Source organism: Filicampus tigris, chromosome 4 (genome assembly GCF_054856515.1).
Source record: "Filicampus tigris isolate MCC_2025a chromosome 4, RoL_Ftig_1.0, whole genome shotgun sequence".
NCBI lineage: Eukaryota > Metazoa > Chordata > Actinopteri > Syngnathiformes > Syngnathidae > Filicampus > Filicampus tigris.
In genome coordinates this window covers 12,216,219-12,243,373 of record NC_141220.1, presented here as the reverse complement: position 1 = coordinate 12,243,373, position 27,155 = coordinate 12,216,219, and the positions used below count along the sequence as shown (strand labels likewise).

General features: G+C 41.3%; 1 protein-coding gene across 3 annotated transcripts in view; it reads left to right on the top strand.

Annotated features, from left to right (window-relative positions):
- The window catches only part of tspan9a (tetraspanin 9a), a 222,225-nt gene that overhangs the window by 129,561 nt on the left and 65,509 nt on the right, over positions 1-27,155 (top strand). For 2 of the 3 annotated variants that reach the window (XM_086028877.1, XM_086028876.1), the window contains exon 1: positions 2,532-3,584. In XM_086028877.1, the coding sequence (XP_085885003.1) occupies positions 3,213-3,584 (372 nt within the window). In that variant the 5' untranslated portion in view covers positions 2,532-3,212. Of the gene's footprint in view, positions 1-2,531; positions 3,585-27,155 lie in introns of those variants that run through there. The other variant, XM_086028878.1, reaches the window with a different exon arrangement.

The following is a 27,155-nucleotide window of genomic DNA, read 5'->3' as shown; positions in this document are numbered from 1 at the left end:
TCGCAGCTCCAGAGTTTCCTGAACGCAACATACTCATAGCTGCTCTGCCATTGGCTATTACCTGGCACATTCTTGGCATCCCATTGGCTAAGAGGGACCTCTACCGAATGTGCTATGTTTGTAGGTAGACAGGTAGATAGATATATATGTGATAGCTATATCTATGCAACATCCCTGTCCGATAGTTTTACGTGAATTAGAAATGAGGAAAATAAAAAAAAAAGAAGAAAATTGTTTTTTTTTGTCCATACAAACAAAGCAAGAGGTAATAGAAAAGTATGAAAAAGGGATGCGTTTTGTTGATCTCGCCAAAGAATATGACCGTAATGTATCGACAGTCGCCACATTATTAAATCAGTTCTTTACAAAACGCCAGGCAAAAGCCACTTCTGAGAGAGAACATGAACCAAAGAGGGCAAAAAGCGATGAAGACAGCAATTAAAAGGTAAATGACCATAAGTTTTATTCTTTATTCTTTGTTTTTTACATTATGCACAACTCTCATTTATTGTGCAATAATGTAATTGTAACATGTATCGGTTACATGTTTTGATGCATTTTTATGCTTTATAAAACATTTATGTTTGAATTTTGGGGGGCTTGGAATGGATAAGGGCTTCACATGGAAAACGTCTCTACTTACAAAATATTCTAGTTAATAATTTTCTTCCAGAACCAATTAATTTCGTAAGAAGGGGTACCACTATACTATGTTTTATACTTCTTCTCGACATGCCTTTTCTTGGACTAAACTTTGGGTCATTTAAATTATTGCTTGAAGTGGAAGTCAACCCAAACCTATTTTTTCAAGAATATGTTCCCAGCAGGCCCACTAGTTGAAACACGGCATTCTGATTAATTTTGCGCTTGTGGAATATAAGTTAAGCAGCAAAATGCACCCGTTTTTATCCATCTCTGGGGGTGGCCATTTTGTCTTCAGTCGACACTGTCGACTGAAAATGACATCACAACTGCTCACAAGGACCGATCACGGCTGACCTGTTTTCTGAATCTGAGCCGTGATTGGTCGTTGTGAGCAGTTGTGATGTCATTTTCAGTCGACAGAAGACAAAATGGCCAACCCCGGAGATGATTAAAAACGAGTGGATTAACATTTATTCGACAAACGCAATATTTATCAGAATGCCCTGTTTCAACTAGTGGGCTTCCATAGAACATATTCTTGAGAAAGAAATGTTTGCGTTGACTTCCCTTTAAGTTTTTTTTGTTGTTCTTGTGAAGTCCACCATTATAGCCAAAAACTAATTAATCTCTACCGTACAGCCATAATGCGTGATCTCCCACTCGACTCTTTATTTTTATATGTATTTTTTTTTCATCTGTGAATCAGTTAGTCAATCAGAAGGTTGGATTAGAATGTTATTGACAACTGTGTTTTACTGGATTGTTCTAAAACCGTTGAGTTGAAATTCTCCGTCCTAGTGTCGGGAGACCGAGCACAGGCACTCTTCACATTGAGGACCAATATCATCCAGACTAGGGAGTCAATGAGGGCAATTACACTGTTATTAGAATTTGTTACGGTCCAATGAGGACTTAATCAAAATTAGGCATAGAGGAACAACTTTAATATATGAGTGTATATATATATATATATATATATATATATATATATATATATATATATATATATATATATATATATATACATGTATATATATATATATATATGTTAATGTATGTTTTTTTTTGCTAGCAGTAGAGTAATCACCTTGATCTTTCAGCCCCTTTTGGCTTTAATTCTCCAATTCTCCACTGGTTGCACAGATTTGGGGATGCACTTTAGATTAGAGGGTGAGGTCTATTTTAAATCAAAGCCCTGCAATATTTTGTCGGTTTAGTGTGTCACTCACCAGCACTATTTAGTTTTTGACCCTGACTATGCCTTGGAGAGTGCTCAGCATCTTAAAGTCTCTATTTCCTTTTGATTTGCTTGTAACAATTCTGAAGCCAGCTCATTGCCAGTAAATGGCATCCCCTTACATGGATGTGGGCAGTGCTGTAATGAAGAACACAGAACCACTGCGAAGTGCAGCTGTAGTTCTTCAACCCTAACCCACATCAGAGAGCTGCCTAATATTACAGCATGTTTTGTAAAATGGCAAATAAATTACCATCTGCCAAATGAATCGTGGTAAATTTAGAACAACAGCAGTCAAAAAATATTTACACTTTGAATACAAATCATGAGGAATTCTATTTGGGTGTGTGCACTTGCACTTGCAAAATGTCACACTCTATCTTCTGACCCCAACTCTAAAGCACCAGAGACAGCTGTATAACCTTGAGGCACGTCATGTCCTCTTTTAGTTTTTAATCACTGTTGAATTCATCTCTGACTTCCCATGTCCCCTGACAGTATAAATTGCTGAACATGTATAGTCAAAGCAAACACAGCGATGAGCTTATTAAAGACACTGGGAGTGGAAAGGTGGAGCTTGGATCTTCCTTCAGCTGCTGCATTGGTTGTCTGCTCAGCAGTGGGAGGGCTTCCGAGAGGGAGAGAGAGAGTAGCAGAAGGGTAGGGAGTGCAGTGCTCTTACTGGGAAACAGGCAATAGCCGTTAGTTGTGTCTCTACTGAGAGGCACATCAGTTGGGCTGCTGCTACCGGGAGAGCCGAGCACCGGCAGTGCGGGGAGCAGAACTGCTGATCACAGCACGCTCCGCTAGAGCAGAGAAGCGTGCTTCGAGAAACAGGGGCAGGAACAGCGGGAAAAGAAATTGCACACTTCGCAGAAGAGAAGCTGAGAGTGTCAGGGTGAGAAGTTACCGGGTCAGCAGGAGTGGAAACGTGGAAGTGAAGCAGCGGACCGGGTTCCCACTTGCAACTGGGAACATATCAAGCAACGATCCAGGGGAAAGTCAGTTTGTCTCAAGAGATGAGTAATACTCTTGAAAGAAGCATCCTGCACAGCTACTTAAGGACACTGAAAGCAAGACATCAGCAGCAAGCCTAAGCAGCACAGCTCCACTCACTTCTTCACTGGACTCTTTCACACTCAAATTATCGGCTCAGCTGTGTGATTTGGGGTGGATGTAGTTTGAGTTTTATCTGTGCATTTTTCATCTTTTTCTTTTCTGGTTGGGAGCAGTGGAGACTCGTAGGGCACATTGATCTGTCCTGTCACCTCTGAGACTATGTTAGACTGTGCGTCAGGGAGATCGTCATCAGCAGCAACAGCCCTAGAGCATGGAGAAGTCCAGCAGTGAGGAGTCAGCCATTCATCGTAGCCCTTCAGTAGAAAGCTGTGACTCTGATTTCCCCCAAGCTTCCACGTCTGGCCGCCCATTTGGTGGCCGCGGCTTCACTGCCGGTGCTTTCTACGGCTCCACGGGGCCACGTAAAAACACACAGCAGGGTCAGGCTGCAACAGCAGCAGCTGAGGCCAGCACAGGAGACAAGAGCAACAACAAGTACAGCTCACCCAAAGGGAGCAAATACGTGGTCTTTTACCTGGATCTATCCTTTGTGTTCCTTTTAGAATTCAAGAAGTTTAACATGGCAAGAGGCTGCCTCTGCTGCTTGAAGTATTTGATGTTCATCTTCAATCTCATCTTCTGGGTAAGTGCCTCGGTTCTTCATCTCAAGTACCATAAGATCCCAGTCAAGTAAATGTTTTTGATGCGAATGTGTAATGTGTGCAAATCTGATCAAAGGTTGACAGAGTACAGCACAATGTGTATTATATGTAAAGGATGTTATTTATATAAAGTATGCTTGAAGAGTGAAACTCTTGAAAGATCAAGGCAGTGTCGTCAGTGAAATCATGTGTTTCTAATTATTACATCAGAGGGTCTGTGCCTGTTTTTTTTTTTTTTTTTGAGTGCAGGTTGCTATTCTTGGATGTCATGACACAGGCAGTGGCATTGCAGCAGCTCTTCTTTTGTATGTGGCCAGAGGAGGGGAGGGAAGGCGAGTGGAGTAGATTATGGTGGCATCGAGGATGAGAGTTCAGTGGGGTCACTTTCAGGGTGGTTGTACATTTGGGGGTTGAACCCAACACTTTGAAATCATTCTTGCGCTGTGAAGAATTGTGCATGCTGTCATTACTCCATTATTAAATGTGTTTGCTATTAAAGAACAATTCATGATCTATTAGTGCGCTCATAGCCAAACATGCTGATCGACTTCAGAAAAACAAAAACAAGTGTCTGGCAAACTCCACTGGGTGGCCAAGCATGGGCATCTTTTGTAAAAATGGGAATCCCTTGAATGTTTTCAGAGTGGATTATAACGCTTACGGGTCATGGGGCCAACCTTTTGTGTGAATGCAGCTAAGCTTAAAGCATAAAAACATCCCATACCTATGTCAACAGCGGCCCACCATGCCACTGGCTTATGAGCTGATTCTAACTGGGACGCAGTTGAAGCAATCGAGATCATTAGCCAGAGCCAGCTGTGAACAGGTCAGCATTGAAAAATCAAACACGTAGAGATTCATCACACAAACCAACAACTAGCTCTTTGCCTGCTCCCTATACAAAAAAAGGACAGAGCTGCACATTGATAGACTCGGGGCAGCAAAGGGTAGTGCTGTGTGCTGCTTCAGGGCAACTTGCAGTATCTATATCATCCTCGTATCATTACTCATTTCACAGAGAGAAGAACCGAGTAATTGGCAGAGACGAGCAAAATGCCTTGGGGGGCTCCTCGCTGCACACAGCCTTGATGTAAATGTTAGTGCAGTAGAATGAGAAGGCTCGGAGAGGCTTAGCTGATGGGGGATTCTTTCAATCTGACATTGATTTACCTTGATACCGTATTTCTTGTGAACTCCGTATATGTGTACTACGAGTACTACAAGTTCTCGGGATTTGACATGTCTAAAGTTGGGGGAATCTAACAATATTATGCACTATCACTTAGAGCGTACTGGGGGACTCAGACTCAAAGGTAATTACTTTTGAGTAAGGTTGGCAAAAATAATCAATGCATAGTCTGTCAACAATTTGGCTGAATGTGTGGAATTCATTAAGTAAATGAACTTCATTATTTGCCCCTCTTGACTCAATCTTGACTAATTGGTGATCTGAAAAAAGGAACATAACATCAGCTGTATCAAAAAACCCCAAAAATTATAAATTAATAAAAATATCAGGCACTCAATGCAAATGCTTCAGAACAAAACATCAGGGACAGTTTCTCCCTATCAACCAACAAAATCAAGCATTTTTCGAGATAAAATTGATTGTTAATTTCTCCCATAGTGCAGTTCATTCTGCAGTTTGCACATGATTGTTCTGTCTTCGTGCCATGGGGACATTTTATTGGGATACACATTACATAACTACAGTTAACAATTGCCTCATTTCAACAGCAATAACGTGATAGCCACATAAAATGGACCAAGCTGTTTTTGTAAATGGTAGTTCAAGTGACTGTTAGTAACACTGACCACAGAAGCCACACCGAAGATGACGATCCATTCCAACCGACTCTCCGGGTTTGGGTGAACCTCAGCACATCATTAATGTAATCAATGGCATACACCTCACTGCTCTGTCTACTCCTATAAAAAACATACATCTGCTTCTTCAGACGCTGCAGTGCAATTCTAACATGTGCAGCTAATTCATTTGACATATTATTGTGAAATGTGTGTAATGCAAATGCATGAAGTGTGTAATGATGATTTTAAAGTGATGACATGATGGTAAATTGTGTTTGTGCATAGTGTTGTAAAAAATTCCACCCTGAGTGACAGAAGTAAGACTGCATTAAGCGTTAAAAAGTAATTTTTCAAGAGAAACGGCAATAAGAAGCCAGAAAGCATCCCTTTTATATTTAGTATTTTCTCAGCTCCAACTAAGTGTCTCCACTGAGCTTAGAGCAGAGTTAAAATATGTTGATGTGACTGTAGGACTGTTCTGTCCCGGGCCATGTTCCTGGGAAAGCAGCAGAACTCAGGAGTCCCGCAAACTAAAATACTGACCAGAGCGACAGAGGCTGTTAAGTCTGACAGCGAATGGACTTGATATTTTAGAGATAAGGTGAATTCCCTGCCCACACTTCATTCTTAATGTATTCAATTTAAAGTGACTTGAAAGTAGTCCACTAGTCCCAACTTCCTCCTGTGATTTCTTCGGTTTTCTCATTGACATACTGTATCCTCAATTAATTGTGATTAAGAATTTATCAGTGGATTTAAAAGTGCATGTGATCTGAACAGTGAGCAAGGACTTTACTTACATTTAGACCACCTCTGCATTAGAATAACACAAGTCAATTTCCTGTGTGTGTCAGTTATGGACCATTGTGCACATTTAACAGATCAGAAGCAGCCACGGTGTACGACTAAAAGTCAACCTTTAGCAGCTTTCTCCAGGGGCAGTCTCAGGGGATTTGCTTGATGGCATTTACTTCCCCGGGTCTCTGGAAAGCTCAATTTCAGCTTAACCCCCTTTCTGTGTCAAAATCTCAGCACTGCTGCACTCCCTTTACCACAATAGTTAGAAAATAAGCTTTGAAATCCTGTTTTTTTTTTTTTGGGGGGGGGGGGGGGGTCAAACTAACTTGCTGCCTTCAAAAGCAAAGGTTCTCATGTGTTTCAGCTTCAGCAAACCATTAAGACGCTATGTGCTGTCCACTACCCCAGACAAGCCCTGTGGTCCAATAACTAAATTCATACCACAGTAATTTTCTTTTAATGAGCATCCACTACTCATACAGTATTTACTTACTTCTTCATGGATTGATATTAATGATTTCGTTCCACTCTGGGTCCATTTTAACAGCAGTTTAATCTGTGTCCTGAGGGAAAGTAATTAGGTGATGTTGGGTCAGACTGCAGCTTGTGGTTGTTAAGTCTCCTTTGTTGGCGACAAGAAGACTGGTATTTTGGATTGCGGTGTAGGGCCGTGCCCAGTAAAAGGTTAGTGGGCCTGTGGGTTTCTGCAAGTCACTTAAAAGTCATTCGGGATTCTTGAGCATTCAGAGATGTCAGGAGGGAGGGTGAGCAGTACGGTGACACTCCTGAGACTGTGCTATACCTTTGACACTCTCATAGTCACAAGGGTGCTCCAACTGGTCGTCAAGTTGGCCTTGAAAGACCTGAATCGTCATATTAGTTCCGAGGAGGGAACGTTGCACACTACTGAACAAACACTAGGGTTTCTTCTTTCTGGAACCTCATGCATCTTGTTGGACACAGCACACACACACACACAGTTGGAAAGTACACTCATCATATGCACGCGGTCCACTTTAGCGGGCTTACTGTGGTAACTTGAAGCACAAGGTAAACAGCGGCAGGCACTCCAGGCATCCCTATCCATGTGCTCATCCTCAGACCCCCCTAGCAGTTGTTCATGACCATCTGGCTCCTCTTTCTTATACGGGATTAGTGGAGTCTGAGCTGTAGGGGTCGTTTCGGGCAGATTAGAGCATTATTGTTAGGATTGAGATCAGGGCTCCTTCACGGAGCTCCGTGCTTGAAGCCAACACTCATCAAAGCAAATGGCCTTTATGCCATGACAGCGTACAGTCTGGTGGGAGAAAGAGGATAATCAATTGCTGTTTGAATGGCAGGGTAGGATGATCGTATCAGATTTGAGGGAGATTTTCTGACCTGCCCCACAACTGCGCCTATGATCTCCTCCATTTGTGGTTCACTTTCAAGTGTCGTCTCTTATTTTAGGTATGCCTTAGACAATGTTTGAAATCCCATACAAGAGCTGTCAGAAATTCACATTTGTGTTACCTTTGGGGTGGCAAGGCAAGACGAGGCAAGACGAGGCAAGGCAGCGTTAGTTATATAGCGCATTTCATACGCAAGTAACAAGCAAGTCAATGCGCGTGATGAAAATTACGACATTTAAAAGCATTTACAAACAAGAGTTAAAGAAATTTTTAAAGTAAAGCAGTAAGAAGTAAATTACTAAAATTACATAAAGAATGTACAGTGCGAGAAGCGTGACCAACACAGAACAGAAGGCAGCAGCAGTTAGGACAAGTGTGTGGAGCAGGTGCACTCAGATACAAGCGTGGATGCCATAGAAACCCTTTTTCTGCTAAAATGGATAGAATGAAGTCCCATTTGAATAAGCAAGAAATACAATATCCTTTTCATTCGTCTGTGTTTCACGGCTGTGGTTGAAGTCACTGGACCGAGAAATGCTCTACAATTACGGTTTGAAGCCGAGGACTATGACCGCACGCGGAAAATGTAGCAGTGTGCAAAGCTTGAACGTACATGTTTCAATGTCTAATAAAGGTGCAGGTCGGAGATTTCAAATCTCATATTGACAGAAAAACACTAAAAAGCTTTATGAGGAGAGTATCTGCAAAGTTGACTGAGTTCCTCAATTGTTCGACCAGGGAACACAGGGTGGAGAAGTAAACAATTAGGAGGAAGAAAACTAAAGACTGAATTGACTTTTTTTATTTGTTAAATTAATATCATTGTGACACTACTGTTTTATGAATTACATTATTACACCGAAAAGACAATAAGAAACATTTTGGAGTTTCTACAAAAGAGGTATTATTGAGAGCATTGTCATATTTAAGAAAGACTTCAACAGAGAACTACTATTATGTTTTTTTTAATGTTTTTTTTTAATTTTCTACCCATACATCCATTCAGAGGAGGCATCATTTAAAATAGGGCTGCACAAATGTTTAAAAAATATTATCATTGTGATAAAGAGACATGTAGTTAGTGCAGAATGCAAAAGACGTGCAGTAAATGTATATGGAATTGTATGCCTTTTCCTAACTTTGATCAGTCAGATGCAACCTTAAAGCGGAAATCAACCCAAATATATTTTCTTCAAGAATATATTCGCAGCAGGCCCACTAGTTGAAACACGGCATTCTGATTGACATTGGGTCTGTGAAATATGAGTCAAGCAGCAAAATCCACACGTTTTTAGCCATCTCAGGGGGCGGGGCGGCCATTTTGTCATTTCTGTCAGCTGAAAATGACATCAGAACTACCTAGAGGCCCAGCCGTAGCGGGTTGAAGCACCTCATTTTCGAATAGGCGGTGGAGGGCTTGGAGATGGACTTGAGGGAATAAAGTAAGTCAAGCTAACCCTTATAGATTTCATCCATCCATCCATTATCTGTACCGCTTCTCCTCACAAGGGTCGCGGGGCGTGCTGGAGCCTATCCCAGCTGTCTTTGGGCAGTAGGCGGGGGACACCCTGAACTGGTTGCCAGCCAATCGCAGGGCACTTATAGATTTCAATGTAATAGATAATGACATATGAACAATTAATCTTACGAAAAGTGTCACGAAGTTCCCGTCTGCATATTTAGCCGACCCACGTGGTCTCAGTCCGTCCCTCGTCGGCGACAGACCATCGGCATAGAGAACTTAATGTGCACATCACTAGCAGGCACCGTACAAGCAGACGCCACCATATAAAGAAAAAAACAAATTTTATCAAATAAAAACAACAGATACACACGCACTGCGTGGTGATCGGTGAAATAAAAATAACATTGAGCACGTCATTGAGTCTGTGGGACCAAGCACTGTTTTATTTTTTATTTTTTTGGCTGCGTGTCAGGTGTGTGACACCTGCGTGTGACATGGTACCGCTTAAGTCCGCCTTCGATGCCCTTTGACTGAGTCAGGCTTTGTCTACACGTACCCGGGGTTTTTGCAAAAGGTGGATATTAGCCCTATCAGCCACACATCCCCTGAGTTTTTTTCATTTAAAACGTAAAACTCCAGCCACAGTGGAGTTTTGCGGATTCCTCCGGACATTTAGACCCGGAGATTTACGTCGTCCATATGCAACAGAAATGCTCTGACGTCACTTGCGTGACTACTGCTTCTCGATGGACGGTTTAAAAGCAGTTCTGACCTCTTGTCGGTCCTCACGAACGAGCCTGGTGCCGTGTTTTTGGTTTCATAGAAGTGACGTCAAAGGACGGCAGTTCCTTCTGAATGGACAATATTTGGCAAACTACTACTGCCTAGAGGCTTGGCATGCTTGTAAATGCGTTTGAAAACGCACTTCCGCGGTGTAGTTTAGCTGCATTTTTAACAAATGAGGATGTGTATTCCAACACGGTGTGGGGGAGAAATATTCGGTTGTTTAAAAAAAACATGTAGACAAGGCCTCAGACCAACTGGGACCACGTGGGTGGGCTAAATATACAGACGGGAACTTTGTGACGGTTAGGCGATGCCCAGCGCTGCTAAAAGCCTCTTGGAACGCATTATGTTTGCGTATATTGTTCAAAGAAAAAAAGACAGACATGACAAAAACTACATGTAAGTTGTTCATTTCTTGCTATTTTAAGTCAGCCTTGGAAAGGCTTATGGTCTTCATCACAATGCTGTTTTGTTTCCACTCTGCCTTGGGTTTTTCCTTTCTGTTGCAGTCTCATAGAGTGTGTCAGTGGGTGGAGTCTCCTGTGTCACACCTGCTGCCAATTGTCGTCAGCAGGCTATTTAGGTCCAGGGGAAATGGGGGTGAAGATGCCAAGTTATTGTTTTATTTACTCACTGTTGTTTTGCCATTTTGTTACTCTTGTGCTCTCTGCTCCTGTTTGGTCCTGCCAATAGTACCACTTATCTCTTGTTTTTTCCTGTAATTACATTGATTTTGCATTACCTGATTTTACTGCGTATTGTACGTTGTTTTATTTCATATTTTGTTTGTAGCGGTGTCTTCCCTTCATTGTTCCCTGTCCACCTTATTTTTGTTTTATGCGGTACATTGCTTTTTCATATCGACCTTTTGTCACATCACCTTTTGTTAATTGATTAACCTCCTGCTTGCATGCTCCTTTTGTTCAAATAAATGGTGTGTAATCTACTTTGTTGTTTGCTTTGGAATCCAAAATTGGCGTTCTTGCACACACCCTGACAGTTTTGACATTTTTAAAGGTTGAAGTGGGCCCAAGTAGAGATTGATCTCCATTATTTGACAATATTAGCATTGCATTCAGAATTATTTTGAATGGACAAATAGTCTCCGGTGACTCCCACCAAGACATAGAGGGAGCACAGGGGTGTGTGGCCATATTGCTCATTTCCAATGGCCGTTCCTAACAGTATTCTTTCTTGATTTCTCCAAAACAAAGTGATTAAAATTCAGAATGCAAGGTTATATTTTTCTGATGATAAAACAAGAATAAACTGAGCTTGTTAATGAATGATCCCTTTTAATCATGGCTATGAGGTGGGGGGGTGCAAGCATAGTTTTTAACCTGGATTTAAAAGTATTGGTGCTGATTTCACTTCTGTTGGCAGCAGGGGCTTAGCCAGAACATGGCTAATGGGTGGGCCTGGAAAAATCGGGGTGGGCCTAAATATTTATCTCACTGAGCACAATCCTACTGTCCCGACACATTATATATTCAAATAAAATGACAAACTGAATAATATGAAGTTCAGATCTTCCTTAGACAACCACAATTATGCCATTCTTAATATTCAATAAATTAAAAAACACACATTCAAAAATTATTTATTTACAAAAAAATAAATATATATATTTTTTCAAAATCTCACTGGGTGGGCAGTCCGTCAATCTGGGTGGGCCTGTGCACATCCAGGCCCACCCGCGGCTCCACCTCTGGTTGGCAGCTTATTCCATTTGGATCCAGCATAACAGCTAAGTTCTGAGTTGTTACATGGCATGTTACAGAATGTCACAGATTTAAAATCTCTATACTGCCATTGGTACTGGGTAGGTGTAAAATGAGCAGCCACCCACACGTATGTCCTTGAGCAAGTAACCTATCTGCTCCTTGGGGAGCCACGGAGCTGCCCTTTGCAACTCAACTTTTGTCAAGGCCTAATTTTAACCTAAACCTATCCTAAAAGTTTGGATCAGAAGCAAATCCTAAAGTACCATTGATACACGCACGGAAACAACATAAGCCGTAGCCCACACGATGATACCTAACAGATTGCCTGGAAAAAGAATAAAAATGCGATTGAATAAAAGGACATTGACAAGCAATCAACTAGTGTGGAGGGATAAATCAGAATCCAACCAAGTGCACCAATGTCTGCAATGCTGCAATGGATTGTGATCATAAGTGTAACCTCCTTGACAGAGATTTCTATAACGTTATAAAGTAGTTGCATTTCCAATACAGGTCCTGTGTTGAATATCTTGAGCTTTTCCAGATGTAGCTAGTACATCCTAGGTTTAAATGAATTAAGTGTTCTTTAGCATTTATCTACTTTAGTATCTCACATACTGAAGTGCATAAGCACCATTTTCCTTAATTGCGGTGGTAGTGATATAGACTTTGCCTGGTGGGGCCATTACAGTCTGTTATCAGTATCTAAAGCCTCATCTTATATTCATGTTGAAAAGAAAATTGTCAGCTCAGCAGTCTTGTCCTCGCATGTGCAACGAGGTAGTGGTATCAGAGCTCTCCTTTCTTTGAGGAGACAACACAACTGTGGCAAACATTTCTAAATTCCTCCACTTCCTCTGAAGGCTGCTGCTGCGTTTTTGCGCTACAGCAATTTGTCCAAGGCAATTCAAGATCAGCCAACATACTGATTCAATCCCTGATTCTAATATCTGTGAGGATTCAACTGTGGAGGCATTGACACATTCTTCTATGAAGAATTATCACCCCACATCTGGTTTGATGGAGTGTCACAAATGGCTTCACACAAGCTGTGGTATTCCCACTGGGATCCCAATGTGTTGTTAAAGTAATTTGTCTGGTTTTCATTTCCAAATCAGCATTTAGGTATCAGCGTTTGACAGGGATAGCTCTAAGATTTTTTTCTCTCCTGGGGCTAAAGGAGGGGCTTGACCGATACATAGTGGGCTTGAGAAAATAGTTTATGTAAATATTACGCTCTCGATTAATACGCATAAGAAGCTGACTTTGAAGTATTTGGTATGTTTTCACTAAGAAGCCAATAAGAAGCCATCATTTGCGTAGACACCATATTATTTACTTGCATTTCGGATCGTCTAATTAGCATCCGTATTGATTGTTATACCCTGATACAGATTGACTGACCTCCTTGGCAAATATCTCCGTAGGCATGCTTCGTCTATTTGCATCATCAAGGGAGTTCACTCTAATTTACACATCTCTACAGCTCCTTCGATTTCTTGTCTGTGATGTGTTGTTGTGCAGTGTGGGCCATGAGCACACATGCAGATCAACTTATCCGTTGTGTGTGTGTTACTACTTGGGAATAGAGGTAACACAAGACTAGAGGATTTGTGTTGCTTGATGTTACTGACACACAGTCTTGTAGGTGAAACTGGCTGGAAGAATATAGATTGTATAGACTAAAGCAGTGATTCGCAACAAGGGTGTCACATGGCACATTAGTGTACTGTGACTGATTATCCAGGGTTGATGTGGAAAGTTGTCCAGTTTCCCTTAATTTGTTTGAAAATGATAACATATTGCCGCTGTCCTGTGAAAGACACGTGTCCATTTTTTTTTTAATTTATACGTTAATGGGGTTTCTGCGTTGCCTTGGCTCAGTAAAGGTTGGGAAGCACTGATGTAAAGGACTCTTTCAGTGAAAGAAGTCTGACACAACAGACCCTTTGCACAACACAAATTCATAGTCTACAATTTTCTAATTCAGTTTGTGTTGAAATCATGCATAAAATTTGAAAATTAAAACTTTTTATAAGCAACTGATGTACAATCGCACAAGCATAAATTCATCAATAACTTAAATCAAATCCAGTTGCACTCAGTAAAATGAGCATTTCCTTAACTATCATTTGCCTATCTATCCATCCATCCATTATCCAAACCGCTTATCCTCACAAGTGTCGCGAGCGTGCTGGAGCCTATCCCAGCTGTCTTCGGGCAGTAGGCGAGGGACACCCCGAACTGGTTGCCAGCCAATCACAGGGCACACAGAGACAAACAATCACACACACACAATCACACCTAGGGGGAATTTAGAGTGTCCAATCAACTTACAATGCATGTTTTTGGAATGTGGGAGGAAACCGGAGTACCCGAAGAAAACCCACGCAGGCACGGGGAGAACATGCAAACTCCACACAGGGAGGCCGGGGCCGGGATCGAACCCACGACCTCTGAACTGTGAGGCAGACGTGCTAACCAGTCGACCACCGTGGCGCCCCATTTGCTTATCTAGCATCTGAAATGTATGCAGGCTATTCAGCCAATAATTTCACCTCTAATATAAGAGGTGTGTTCTAGGACTGGTGTAACAAAACATGTTTCAAACTACAAACTGGGGCCCTCTTTCCATGTGCAAGTCTAGTACATGGGTGGAGTTGTCTGTCTCCTGGAGTTTTCCGAGACTTTGCACAGGTAGAACTGGGCGTAAGGGTGCGTTTGTGCCGGTGTGGGATGGAACCTAGCCAACTCCTATCAATCGAAGCGGCTCCCCTCATTTCCATTAAAATCAGAGTGGTCGAAGTATGCGCAGTTCTTGATGTTGCGAGAGCATAGATAATCGCTGGGGTCTGTGCATGACATTGGCACATGCAAATTGCATTCATACAGGTAAACTGCAAGATGTCCCCTTGCAGATGATGTAGCGGGCTGCGCATGTTTCGTGAGCAATTGGAGACAACCTTGTATCCATGACCGTGCGTCCATGTATGACACCCCCTACACTAACTGTAGTGCCGCATAGTCAGGGGGTTGCTATTATTTATTTAATATAATTTAATAATATTTTTAAGATGATAATGATTATAATTCAGTCAATGAATTGATTTCTACAATGATTCAGAGGGATTGTCTCACGTTGTTTTCATATTTAAGAATGAAATACGAAGACATTCACCACACGCGTCTGCGGAGCACCAAATCTGTCAGCCTGCGCCTCAATCAAATACACCAAAATCGCGTTACACCACCCACTCCACCATTTAGACCTGGTTTGACGTAGTCTAAAATGTAGTCTACTTTTTCTCACCAAATGGAAAATGGGGCCCTAGGTGTTTCCCCTTAAATGTGGACGGACAATTAACTAGCTAATTTACAAAGAGGTTCTGCGTGTTTGCTTTAACAGTGCATGAGAAAAGATGTCAGAACCTGTGGCTGGTTCAACATGAATATGCCCTTCTCACAGTGCCCTGAGCATCAGACTGCTCCTGGCCAAGTAAAACATCTCAGTGCTGTAGCAACCTCCCTACTCGCCCAACCTGGCTCTGATTTTAAGTGCATAAGACTTCAGAGTGATTATTTTGAACGGCGAAAAATGGTAGGTTGTGATTTGGATTTTACACCAGGCCTGGAACTTTTCTGACAACACCTTGAAGGATATGCCATAGGTTGTCGCATCCATACCTGTTCCATCACTTGACTTCTTAACGTGGCGAACAAAATGAATTACTTCATGTACCCATGATATCCACAATAATTCCCCACTGTGATTATTCTAAATGCAAAATTACAACACCAACCTTCAAATTTTGAATCTAGATTAGCCGCCACTTTGACTGGAAAATGTCCAGTGCAGACTCTGGCATTTAAAGAGTGATTCTTTACCTAAAACCATTAATGATATTCCACAGTCCGTTCCATGACAGTAATTTGACTTTCAATTGTGTGGCTCAAAATAATGGCTATAGGAATACTCCATTGCAGCCAGGGTAATATAGTCCCCATAATAAAGTCATTGTGATGTAGCATTTCACTTCGTTGCTGTCATACAGACTGTAAAAATTGGTTTACCACCATAAATTCCTGACCATAAAAAGAATAAAGTACTCAGTCTTAAAGTTAATGAAGTATAATAAAGGCATATAGTAAAGGTGATTGGCTTGGCAGATGCACCACACAATTTTTTTTTTTAGCATTCTCTTCATCCATCCATACATCTATCCCTATCCATTATCCAAACCGCTTATCTACACAAGTGTCACGGGCATGCTGGAGCCTATCCCCAGCTGTCAGCAGCCAATCGCAGGGCACGCAAAGACAAACAACCATTCCCACTCACAATCATAACTAGGGGCGATTTAGAATGTCCATATAACCTACCATGCATATTTTTGGAATGTGGGAGGAAACTGAAGTACCCGGAGAAAACCCACGCAGGCACGGGAAGAACATACAAACCCCACACAGGAAGGCCAGGGCCGGGTTCGAACCCACAACCTAAGCACTGTGAGGCGGACATGCTAATCAGTCAACCATCGTGTAAAACTGTAACAACGAAACACTTAACTTCACTGTGGTAGCAAATTGTGAGGATGAGATTTTCTGCTTCAAATGTTAACCTGATGACTTCATCAACTTCAAGTGTATATTCTACTTCCCATCTGTCAAGTTTTGCAAAACAGTGAAAGAAGGAACATAGCCCAAGTTATTGTTGAGATGCCCTGCCGGGCTGAAGTCTGATGTTTTAGGCTGCATTGTTTCCCACAAAAATGTATTGAATCCCTAAACGTATGACCGTTGTTCCCTCAATTAGCATTTAAACAACTCTGTTAACAACAATACTAAGATAAAATGAGCACATTGTTGCCTTAATGCTGCTGCCCCGATAACACAGTGCAGATGCGTGTCAACAGTGCGGTGACTAGACAGGTGTGGAATGAGGAAACACATGGATCAACACTCCAAAATTGTGAGGAGAGACACAAATTGATCACATAGAAGCCATGTTACTCATGTTATGTCATGTTACTCTGCATTCTGTGAAAGCACCTCTCTGACACATCACACATCAGCACCTCTCCCATGAGAATTAGAATGCATAGGGAGTACTATCTGCTCTCCATTTTTCACTTGTCAAAGTCTCCTCCACATTGCCCCAGAACCGACTTTATTAGTTCAATGTGGTATGATATTATGTAATATTCCTCAAATATTTCTGTGGGGAAATAAAATAGCTCGACTACCAAATGCATGAATTGCGTTACTAGCACAAGAGACGTAGAACCTAACCTAAGTTTTCATGTAGAATGTAGGAGTTCAAAGGAACTGGCAACTGACTACTGAGGAAGTGTATCTGTCATTTATTTTGCATATGTGCACTTAATCGTTTGCTGTGACAAGGTGCCAAACCGTGCACTTGCAGCTCCAAGGAGCACACTATTGCTTTATATTTTGCCAAACTGAGAAACCATAAATATAATTGAAGGTCACATGTCAAGAAGTATTGATCCTGCTTTTAATGCCATTCTTTGAAAATGGTCCAAGCAAGGATTTCACTCGAAAGGCTGTTGACTTGAATATTTTTACTAAAGGTGAAGTCGGATAATTTCACTGTTCAGAAAATATTGTAATTTGCAGCAATCTGTCTGTGAATAAAATTAATCAATGATATAAGATTTTCAGACTTTGTCATGTGGCCTTGATAACAGTGACCCAGTTAAAACTTCCTGCAAAACTCTGTGCTATGGTCGCAGTGCTACAGAATTCTGTGTGTGACATGCAGTAAATTACATTGGTTACCGGTTTCGTTAGCGTTTAGCTTGTGAACATTTCATTTAATACTACTTAATACTAGCCACGATGTTTTCCAACAACCAAACAAATCAAGTGTATCCTTGTGCACGAGTGGCGATAGTAAATCATCACCTTGTCTTTTCACCTCAGGAAGACCAATCAATGCTAATCTGTACCAAAGCAGTGAATTAATGTGAATGTTCCTGCTTGCTAGTTGAACGACTCAGCATTTTTTTTTTGAAGCACCCAAAGGCAAATCACAGTGAGATCAATGTTTCACGGTCAGACTCCTCGGCTGCTGAGAGGTTTGGAGGCCGGAGAATATCATCTCATGTCTTCTGAGAGCAAATAGGTTCCTTCCTGACTCATGTTTAATTGTGTATGAGGTGTATAGTGCTGCAAGTTCTTCAGCAGAACGAACACACTGCATTTTGATATGAGCTTTACTGTGAATTAGCACCAGATGGGATCAGTATTGTGCCGCTCACCATGGTACTAGGTACCACATACCATATATACACAAGCAATTTAAAAGAGAGAGAGAGAGAGAGAGAGAGAGAGAGAGAGAGAGAGAGAGTTTATGTACCTCAGCTGTGTATACAGTAACAAAAAAAAAAATGACAACCAAAACACACAGTAATGGACAAGTATGGCCAGATGAAGCATGGCTTAAAATATCCTGACCCTTTTTATTTTAACAAATACAAATACTACAAATGTAGAAAATTGCCTACTGTTTCTCAGTATCAGTTTCTATGCAAATTCAGTATTATTATTCATTATTTTGAACACTGAAAATAACTATTTTAAATACGTTCAGGAATGTCTAGTTTAATTTTGAATTAACTTTAAAAAAAAGAAAAAAAAAAACAATTAGTATGAACTGTATGTGTGTAAAGTGCGCAGGCCTGGACACCAATGTACGTTACAACCAAAACAACATGGGCCACAGTGCCGCTGTTGCCTTTGGGCTTTTTCTCCCGCAAAGTGTACATTTACTAAACCAGTTATGGGTGAGATTTGTCGGACAAACTGTTGGTGGACATGCCCGTAGTCTAGCTTTTCACTACTGGCCTGGCATGCATATTACAATGATTTCAGTGTTGTTGTTTTTTTTCTTGGGCATATTCTTTTTTTAATCTAATTCCAATTTCCCCTGCAGAGGAAACATTTAAAAATATAAAGAAAAAACATGTCATGTAAGCATACCCTCAGTCTGCTCAAAGAACTAGTTGAAAGAAACCACTACAGCACCTATGTGTGTAGTTTCCTCAAATCAACATCCGCTTTATGAAACGAATACGGGGAGATCCAGGAAACATTGGACATCAGTGCCACAATACGCTGAAAATATGAGTAGAAGATTGACTTTGAATCTGTTTATTTTACATGTGTCATCTTGAATTTGGGTCAGGGACTCACTGCCTGAATGGTAATGAGCGCACATTGCGAGCTAGGCTCCAACACGCAATGAGGCAAACACACTCATTTGTGATGTTAGCCATAACAAATGAGACAGATTTATGCCTTAAACATTAGACCGCATGTATTGATTTATTTAGCCAAACTGCCACAGATTAGTGCTGTGTTATAACTCAGCCATAAAATAAAGCATAATGTAGCTTGCAAGGTTACATTGTATAAGTACACTGCCAGACAAGATGGTATTCAAATGTCAGACATGTTTTTATCGTTATTTTTTAATGGGGCCATTTTGCGTGACTTATGCGGCGAGCTGTGCAATTCAGCCTGTCCTCCGAGACGTTATTTTGTTTACTGCAGCTCAACTGTGTTCTAATTTGGAAGCCCAGGTCTTCATTAGAGCACGTCGTTGCATTCCTCTGGTTATGTCCAATCCAATTTGACTTTGACTCTTATTTGTGTACACAAGATGATGCAAATAAGACGCTGTAATATTTCTGCTGAAGACACAATAACAACCACTAATCCAGGTACTTGGCAATACCACATGATAAGGGACTTGAACTGGCACACTGTAAAGCAAGCACAGGTTATTGGCAGCCAAACCACATGCAGATTCATTCTCCGGCTTATCACTACAGACATAAACTGTCCTCTTGACATTGCCCGCCTCTTATCACACCACTGAAGCAAATTGTTCCTCTTGTTTTTTTTACGCCAATTTGCAATTACCACCTGTACTCACAAACACAAAGGCGACTTTCTCTCTTGTATATGCTTTATTTCTCAAGACTTGATGTGTTCTAAAATGAGTTCTGCATAGTTCTGTGATTGCTCTCCTAATGCCAAGCATGTTTGAAGAGGCATACAAAGCATTACTTTTTGGTGTATAAGAGAATGCATGTAGTTTTATTCTATTGCCTGAAGGTGAAGGCCACAATATTACATTTTAGTAATGATGGATCATTGACCAGTAGTCATGAATGATTGATGATGAATGCACTTTCCCTTTGTTAACACAATACTTCCCTCATAAACCTGATTGACTGTAGACATTAATGAGTTTTTAAATCAACTTCCGTTTCGAGCATGCGATCTTAAAACTGCAACCTAAAAATGAATATTCACCAACAAACCTTTCCATAACGTAACATCTACAGTATAACCTTCAAGCTCAACGGGGACATTCTGAATTGCAAATACAGACATAATGATACATTTTCACTTCAATGTCTACTTACATTCAATTCAATTCTTCCGAGTTTTGTATGCTGCCATATAAAGCCGCGAGGATTATATTGTATTTCCAAGTTTTTATTTACACTGTATTAGTTTAACAATGTTTATTTTGGGGTGCACTCTGAATGTTGAGATACCTCTCTATATGATGTCCTATGACCATATATAGACGACTATGGTTTGGGCAGTGGCTGTCACTAGTTGTTAATTTTGCCTGAATGTCAGGCTTTTTCCTGTTAGGGCACACATGCTTCAATAGTGGCTGAATTGGGATGGCAGTAGCATACCAAATGAGTCATTCTGAGAGGTTCTCTGTGGGCATCGTCACCCTCACTGAATGCTATCATCCATGGGAGTAGTATCGTAATTATTAATATAGACCTTTGTGCCTATGAATGCAATCGTCAGTGAACTGTGGCAAGGCTAATCCTAATCACTGTGTTTGGTACAGGAAAAACTGCAAGGCCTGCCAGAATTTGGGGGTCAGCTCTTTAACACCTCATCTATTTCATTCTTGTCATCTATTGGGGACGTTTTTAGGGCATGGTTTGTTCTATGTATGCGGTGGTTGCATAATGTTGCTCAAGTGCAGTCCACAAGAGGATTGGGACAGATGGGTATGGACAGATTTTTCTCCCTAGACTTTCTGAGAAGACAGACTGGCAGACCACAAACGGTCTCTGTTTCTTGATTTGGAAGAAGTGAAGTATGACAGCACGGACTGCGGGAAGGATGGATGAAAGAAAGGAGGGAAAGAAGGACATATCCTCAGGAGAAAGAGAGGTGAGGAGCACACTGATCTTTGGTGACAGCTCCCCAAGAGGTGACTCACACTCATAGTCTCTCTTTTTCTTTCCTTGCATAAGGCTAAGCTTGGAAACATGTTACTTAACATTTGCAAGATTTAAAATGTGTGGAGACAACAACAAAATTCACAGCAGCTGTCCAGCTTTGATGGCTAACCCCATGTGCGCCCACAATTTGCAACTCACCATTAATTCAGTGTTTTCATCAGTTAAATCCCTCCACTGGTTTGAAGAGTATCATTGCAACCAATCTTTCTATGAAGAAGTGATAATCTCGTACTGGCCTTGCGGGCTTGTGGGCTACTTGGGTGTGTTGAGGATGGGTGTGCTCTAAAATGGGCAGTAGGAAAGTAGTAATAGGAAAGATAGTGATCTAATGGTGTTGTGGCCAATCAAGTGTTCAAATTAAATGCATCTCTTGTTTTGTTTATATTGCTATACAGTATGTAAGCGGGCCACACATTGGTGACCTACCACACTTTTATGTATTACAGTGCAAAGCACAGTCTGGAAATGCTGTGAGACCTTCTGCAGTTGCATTTTAAAATCAGGTCCACAGTAGAGTAGCAACCATTACAGGAATTCCCTGTGAGATTTCTGTGCAATTTCAGTCATATTTGGTACTCTGTTTTTAACAAAAGGAAATGAAAAGTAGGTAAACAGTTGGGTTGAAGCTCCTTTTCTGTGGATTGTTCCAGCAAGGCTTATTAACTCATCCCAAAACGACAAAAGTACCGTCATTATTTATTTATAATCCAGTCCATCAACGTGTTTCGAACTATGCCTGCACAATGCTGTGTTCACTGAATATACAGTGGGTGCTCAAATAGTGTGTTGCAGCTCTGTTATAGTATATTATTTTCATGGCAAAGAAAGATGCTGAGTTGTCAGCAGAATCAAATCACAGTGGTCTTAAATCAAAAGCTTGAACCACTTCTGCTGATCGAGAAATATCCTAATGAAAAAGATGAGGATAGTGGCAACCCACGTTGCACTCTGGCAGATTAGTCTGTTACTAGACTGTGTCAAAATGATAGCAGCATGCACTCTTTCTGCCTTTTCGTTACTTCAAGATATAATTTTTAATACAAAATCTATACAGTGTCTACATAGTTTTTGCATTTAGACTTGATCCATGACAATCAGGCAATTAAACACTTCATCATCATTTCTATTCAGTCATGGTTTTAAATGAGGAGTGATGAGAACTGAGATGTGGACGCTGCAGTGCCTTCCTTGGTTTTAATCATTAGGTTTACATGCAGGCTTTTTTTGTCATCATTCCAATTGAAAATTTCTGGCCAACTCTTTACATGTAATGTGATCTTTTGTGATCTGATGTCTACATGTGCCCAGTCCTGTCACGATAATTACTATATCAATTTATTGAGCACAAATGGACACGATGACTTTTTCGATAAATGGTCATTTAAATGCGTGTTTATTTACATGTCGTTGCTTTGTTCCCTTTTCCGTCTGTCACCTTGCTTGCCGCTGTGTGCGAGTGGCAGAGCTGGGCACTTGACCCTTTTTTGCCGGTCCGTCCTCCGTCCGCGACCTGGGTACCCATCCGGCCTCGTCCCTCTGTCCTTATTCATAAAAAGTATCGAACCCCCTGACCCCGCCCTTTTAAAGTGGTTCCGTCCTTAAGTCTGCCCCCACCCACCAAATACAAACCAAAAAAAAATTGTCGCCTTGCATGACGCCGCGGGAAAGCTGCTGCTAACAGCAGAAGCTTATTTAAAGCTCATTAGCTGGCTAATTTACTATTCAAACCCACTGTGGATACGCTTCAAACACGCTTCAAACGCGCCACTAGTAGTTACCCAACCGCGCGTACTTATTTTCATTGTTTTGCCAGTTGTCGCCTTCTACCACGCAAAGCTCTACCTCTCCGATATGCGCGAATGAAGCTGCTGCGGCATTCAGGTTTCAAATTTCCCGCGGTCAAATGCCAGCGCTCCTTCTTCTTCATCTCTTTCTTCTTCTCCTTCCTGGAAGGTGGCGGCGAAGGTGGTACATTCGTGTGTAGCTTCTTTACACACACATACGTGACATAACACCCACGCCGCTGCCAAACCAGTTTGCTTCGCATCAGCAAGCGAAGTGGATCCTCTCCTCCGTGGCAATAAATAAATTACCGGACCGAGCTGGGGAAAACTGGACGTCATCACAACATGTGCCATAACGGACCGATCACGAGAGAGAATGCGCGCGGAGTCATATATACCAGCAACAATTTCTGACGTGTGCGCACCGTGTGTGGCAAACCTGTCGCCAACATGTCTCACAACACAATGCGGCAGTTGTCGCCCGCGCCGACGCGGGAATATAACGAAGCCTAAAGAAGCATTTCGCCGAGAAGGTTGAGATGAACTTTGGCCGCCCCGCAACCACGTCACACGCATGAGGGTCGATTAGTGGGCCGGATAAAATCCACTTCGGTCCTTGCTTAGTCCCCCCTTTTTTCTAACGTGTCAAATGGGCGTGATTAGTCAACTAGCAAAATAATAGTTTGCGGCAGCCCTACTTAACGCGCTTGCGCCAATCGTCATCGCATATTGTGTTTGCGTATGGCTGCAGCACCACACTAGCGCACAGAGACAAGCATGGTAACAATTGAAAAAAACAAATCAATCGAATCGAAAATCGGTGCATGCAGTCATACGACGAATACGTCTGATGGGGGGGAGTCAACACGAGAGACCAAGCAACCGCCACATTTGTTGTTTTAAGATGAAATAGATCAAAACAAATGTAGAAGAAAAATGGTGAGTGCGGGAGAAAGCATGGAGCTAGAGGAGCCGTCGGCCCTATGCAAATCAGCCGTTTGTATAGTGTATTGTATTTAATAGTATAATCAGCCAGGAACATTTCGGCTTCCATACGGCGGCGATGGAGTGCAAGGGGGCAATAGAGTGCAAGGCTGCGAGCGGTGGAGCGAACAAGAACTGTGTGTCGGCGTTGTCGGACCTCCATTCAGTATGCTGCAGGTAACATTTCAAACATGCTAACATCACTCCGATACAGTTACTGGGGGTAGAAAAAAAGAAACCCACTCAACACCAACAACTTATCCCCGCTACGAAAGCAGACAGAGCCGACGATATTCATAATTACTGAAGCAATCGGCATATACATAGCATCTATGCGCCCATATGCTTTAGTCGAGGAGCCGGGCTTCAAACGTTTATTAAACATGCTGGAGCCCCGTTACAATGTTCCATCCCGGGCGCATATTAGCAAGACCGCGCGCCCTGTCATATACAATCGCACAAGAGCCGTGGTGGAGCATAAGCTGTCCTCTGCTGCGCCCTAATTCTTAGAACGAAGTTAAAAGTTACTAGTTGGCAAGTGCTACCTGACTTTATCTGCAACCTCATTCACTCCATAAAAGAAAGGGGGGTTTTGTGTTTTATTATTATCATTATTTTTTTATTTTTTATTATTATTATTGATGAACAACCCTAATGCGCAAGTTTTTATTCTATTTTGTGCTTTTATAACAGGGAATGTTTTTTGGTTTATAGAAAATTGAACTGTAGCTTGCTCTTTGTTAAAACTTAAAAAAAAAAAACCTAGTCTTATGCATAGATATTGCATCAATATGCTTTCCATAGACATCAATATGCTTTACATAGACATCTCTGCTTGCATGCTGGTATGATAGTTGGAGACTGCAGCATCGGAGACCTTCATTGCATCACACTTACAAGCATTTTTTCATGTCTATAGATAATGGTTTGCGACGCGAGCAGTATAGTGAACATATTGAGCCTGGAGTGTCGACCAACAGAACCCCCCATAATTTTGTCGTCTCATTTAATGTATCCAGTTCATTTACATCAAGAACTCTGCCAAGGTCATACAAATGTAACCCATGTATATTCATACCAATCTTCTGGCATTCATTCTGAAGCTCTAGTTGCTATTTGTTGTTGCCTGCATGAAAATTATGCACCTTGTTAATGGCTTATACTTGGCCGCTACCACAAACACTGTCAAACACCTGCATGCCCACCTGACTGTGAGATTCAGCATTAGCATTCTGTTAATGCAACAAGCTTACTTAGTTTTTCCTTTTTCAAGTGTGGCATAGTAGCAGTAATTAGTTATGCATGAAAATGAAATTGCCCTCAAATTGAGTGTTTTCACAGTGTACAGTACACTTGAAGCATCTTTCTTAGATGGACTCCAGTAGGACAGTAGTTGAGTCTTTTTTTTTTATCTTGGAACGTGCTGTACCTGCCACACTATACTACACTTTCTGGTATTCTGGTTAGACCCTCCAAGTTGTCTATATGTTGTGTGGCCCTCCTTTTAAAATCACCGTTGGGATGGACTCGTGGACCCTTTTATCTTGCCATCCGTCCATCTATCTATCATCAATGTTCTATCATCTTCAGATGATGAGTAAATAGATATCTAATGTGATTGTATAGTACATAGTATAGTATAGTATATATTAGTATAATTTAGTGTATAACTGGGATATTTATAAAGTATATAATAATGTGTATCCATTTCAACTAGAGTACAGGTTACCAAGCAGAAATTTCTTAGCCCTTTAAACTAAACCAGAATTACAGTTGTGCTGCCATTACAATTTGTACTACACTATGCCTTGATACTGAAAAAGTAAAAGGGACAGGACTGGTGTGTCTTGAAGACAATGTCTCTTACAGAAAATCTTGAATAATTACTTCACTTTACTTTATTTCACTTCCCTTTGGAATTCTGCTGGCAAGCACGCCGACAAAGAGAGAAATAAAACTGGGGGATAAAAAAACCACACAGAGACATTGGAAAAGGGTATGGAAATACAAAAGGTGATAATGATTGTGTGAAGCAATGACAACTTGGGCATTCAAATCTTATGTGCATGACCGCTGCAAAGCATCGTATTTTCTCATTGAAGGTCAATATTGAACTCTGTCACCTATTGATTCAAGGGTATTCTTTATAGTCTGTCCCTGTGTCATTCTATATGGCACACTAATGTTTACACAATTGGGAAATAGGTTATGGCAGCTATTACTTGCTACCTACTGTGCCTGCCTTTTCTATGCCTTGAACGGTAGTTGACATTATGGAGGACACACTTCGCACATGTGGATCATACGGTGCATACAGAGGGTATCTTAAGCAGTTCAAGTGTAACATATTGCTCCAGTTATCACTCATCCTAAGAATACATTCCCTCATGTTTTCTGGTTGTAAATCATAAATGGAAATAAGCTGAATTTGAAAAGCTTGTTGTGGCAGAAGTCTTATTACTTTGGCAGGGCTGGTGATGTTATATTTTTTATCGCTATTTGTCTGTTTGCTATTGAGCAGTAATCCCAAAAATGACTTTAATAAATTCCAAGAATGTTTGTGCTGTGGTCTGTCACGGGCCATGATAGAGCCCAATAAATGAAGGTGCACATTCAGTACACCACTGTAATGTTTTTTTTATTATTATTTAAATCCATAGTGAATAATGCCCTGCTCTTAAAAACAACATTCAGGCATAGGTGAGGGAGTGTGTACAGTACCAATGAAGGTGTACAATTTAATTTACAATGTATATTCAAATTTGATCAGTGGTCATGTTGCCCATGACTCTGTGACTAGTTTAGTTAAAGGATTAAATGGAAATGGGGGCATTTTCACATGTGGTCATGAGATGCAAATCTAGTGACAGCACTAGCTATTATCATCTACCAGCTTCAGTTAGTAATGGCCTGTGGCCACAGTGATAAGTCATGATGGTGTGGATGAGCTCTATCTTCTGTCTCATTTGTGCCTGTCTAAACGAGATAGGGCCACTATCTGCTGGCAGGTGTCCTGCAGCAACATGCAAACAATACGATTGACTCTTTAGAGTCATCACCTGACTGACTTACACACTATACTTGTCACACCACCATTATCCATTCTGATGCGGTCCTAACCTCCAAGAATGGTGGACAATCGGAGGATGCCACATACAGGAGATGGATGTGCCAGAAGCATGTCAAGATGTTGGGGAGCCCAGGATCACATCCATCAGTCTCCACATCTGATGGCGTTCCTGTTGTTTGACAAGCAGACTGGAAGATCGCCTTCCTCGAGAAAAGTGTCCCTCTCACCGTCAGAATCAGTGTGGAAGCGAAAGCTACATTTTTTTTTTTCTTAATCACTGCTGCTTTTTAGCAATGCTCGCTCTCTTAAAGCTTCTCCATCTGAGGCGGCATTCTTAAGAGCCTCTGTGAAATGCACCTGTTTCAATACGTGTGTGTAACTTAAGAGACATTCTCTGGTAAATAAGCTCACAGTGTGGAGGGTAATTTACATG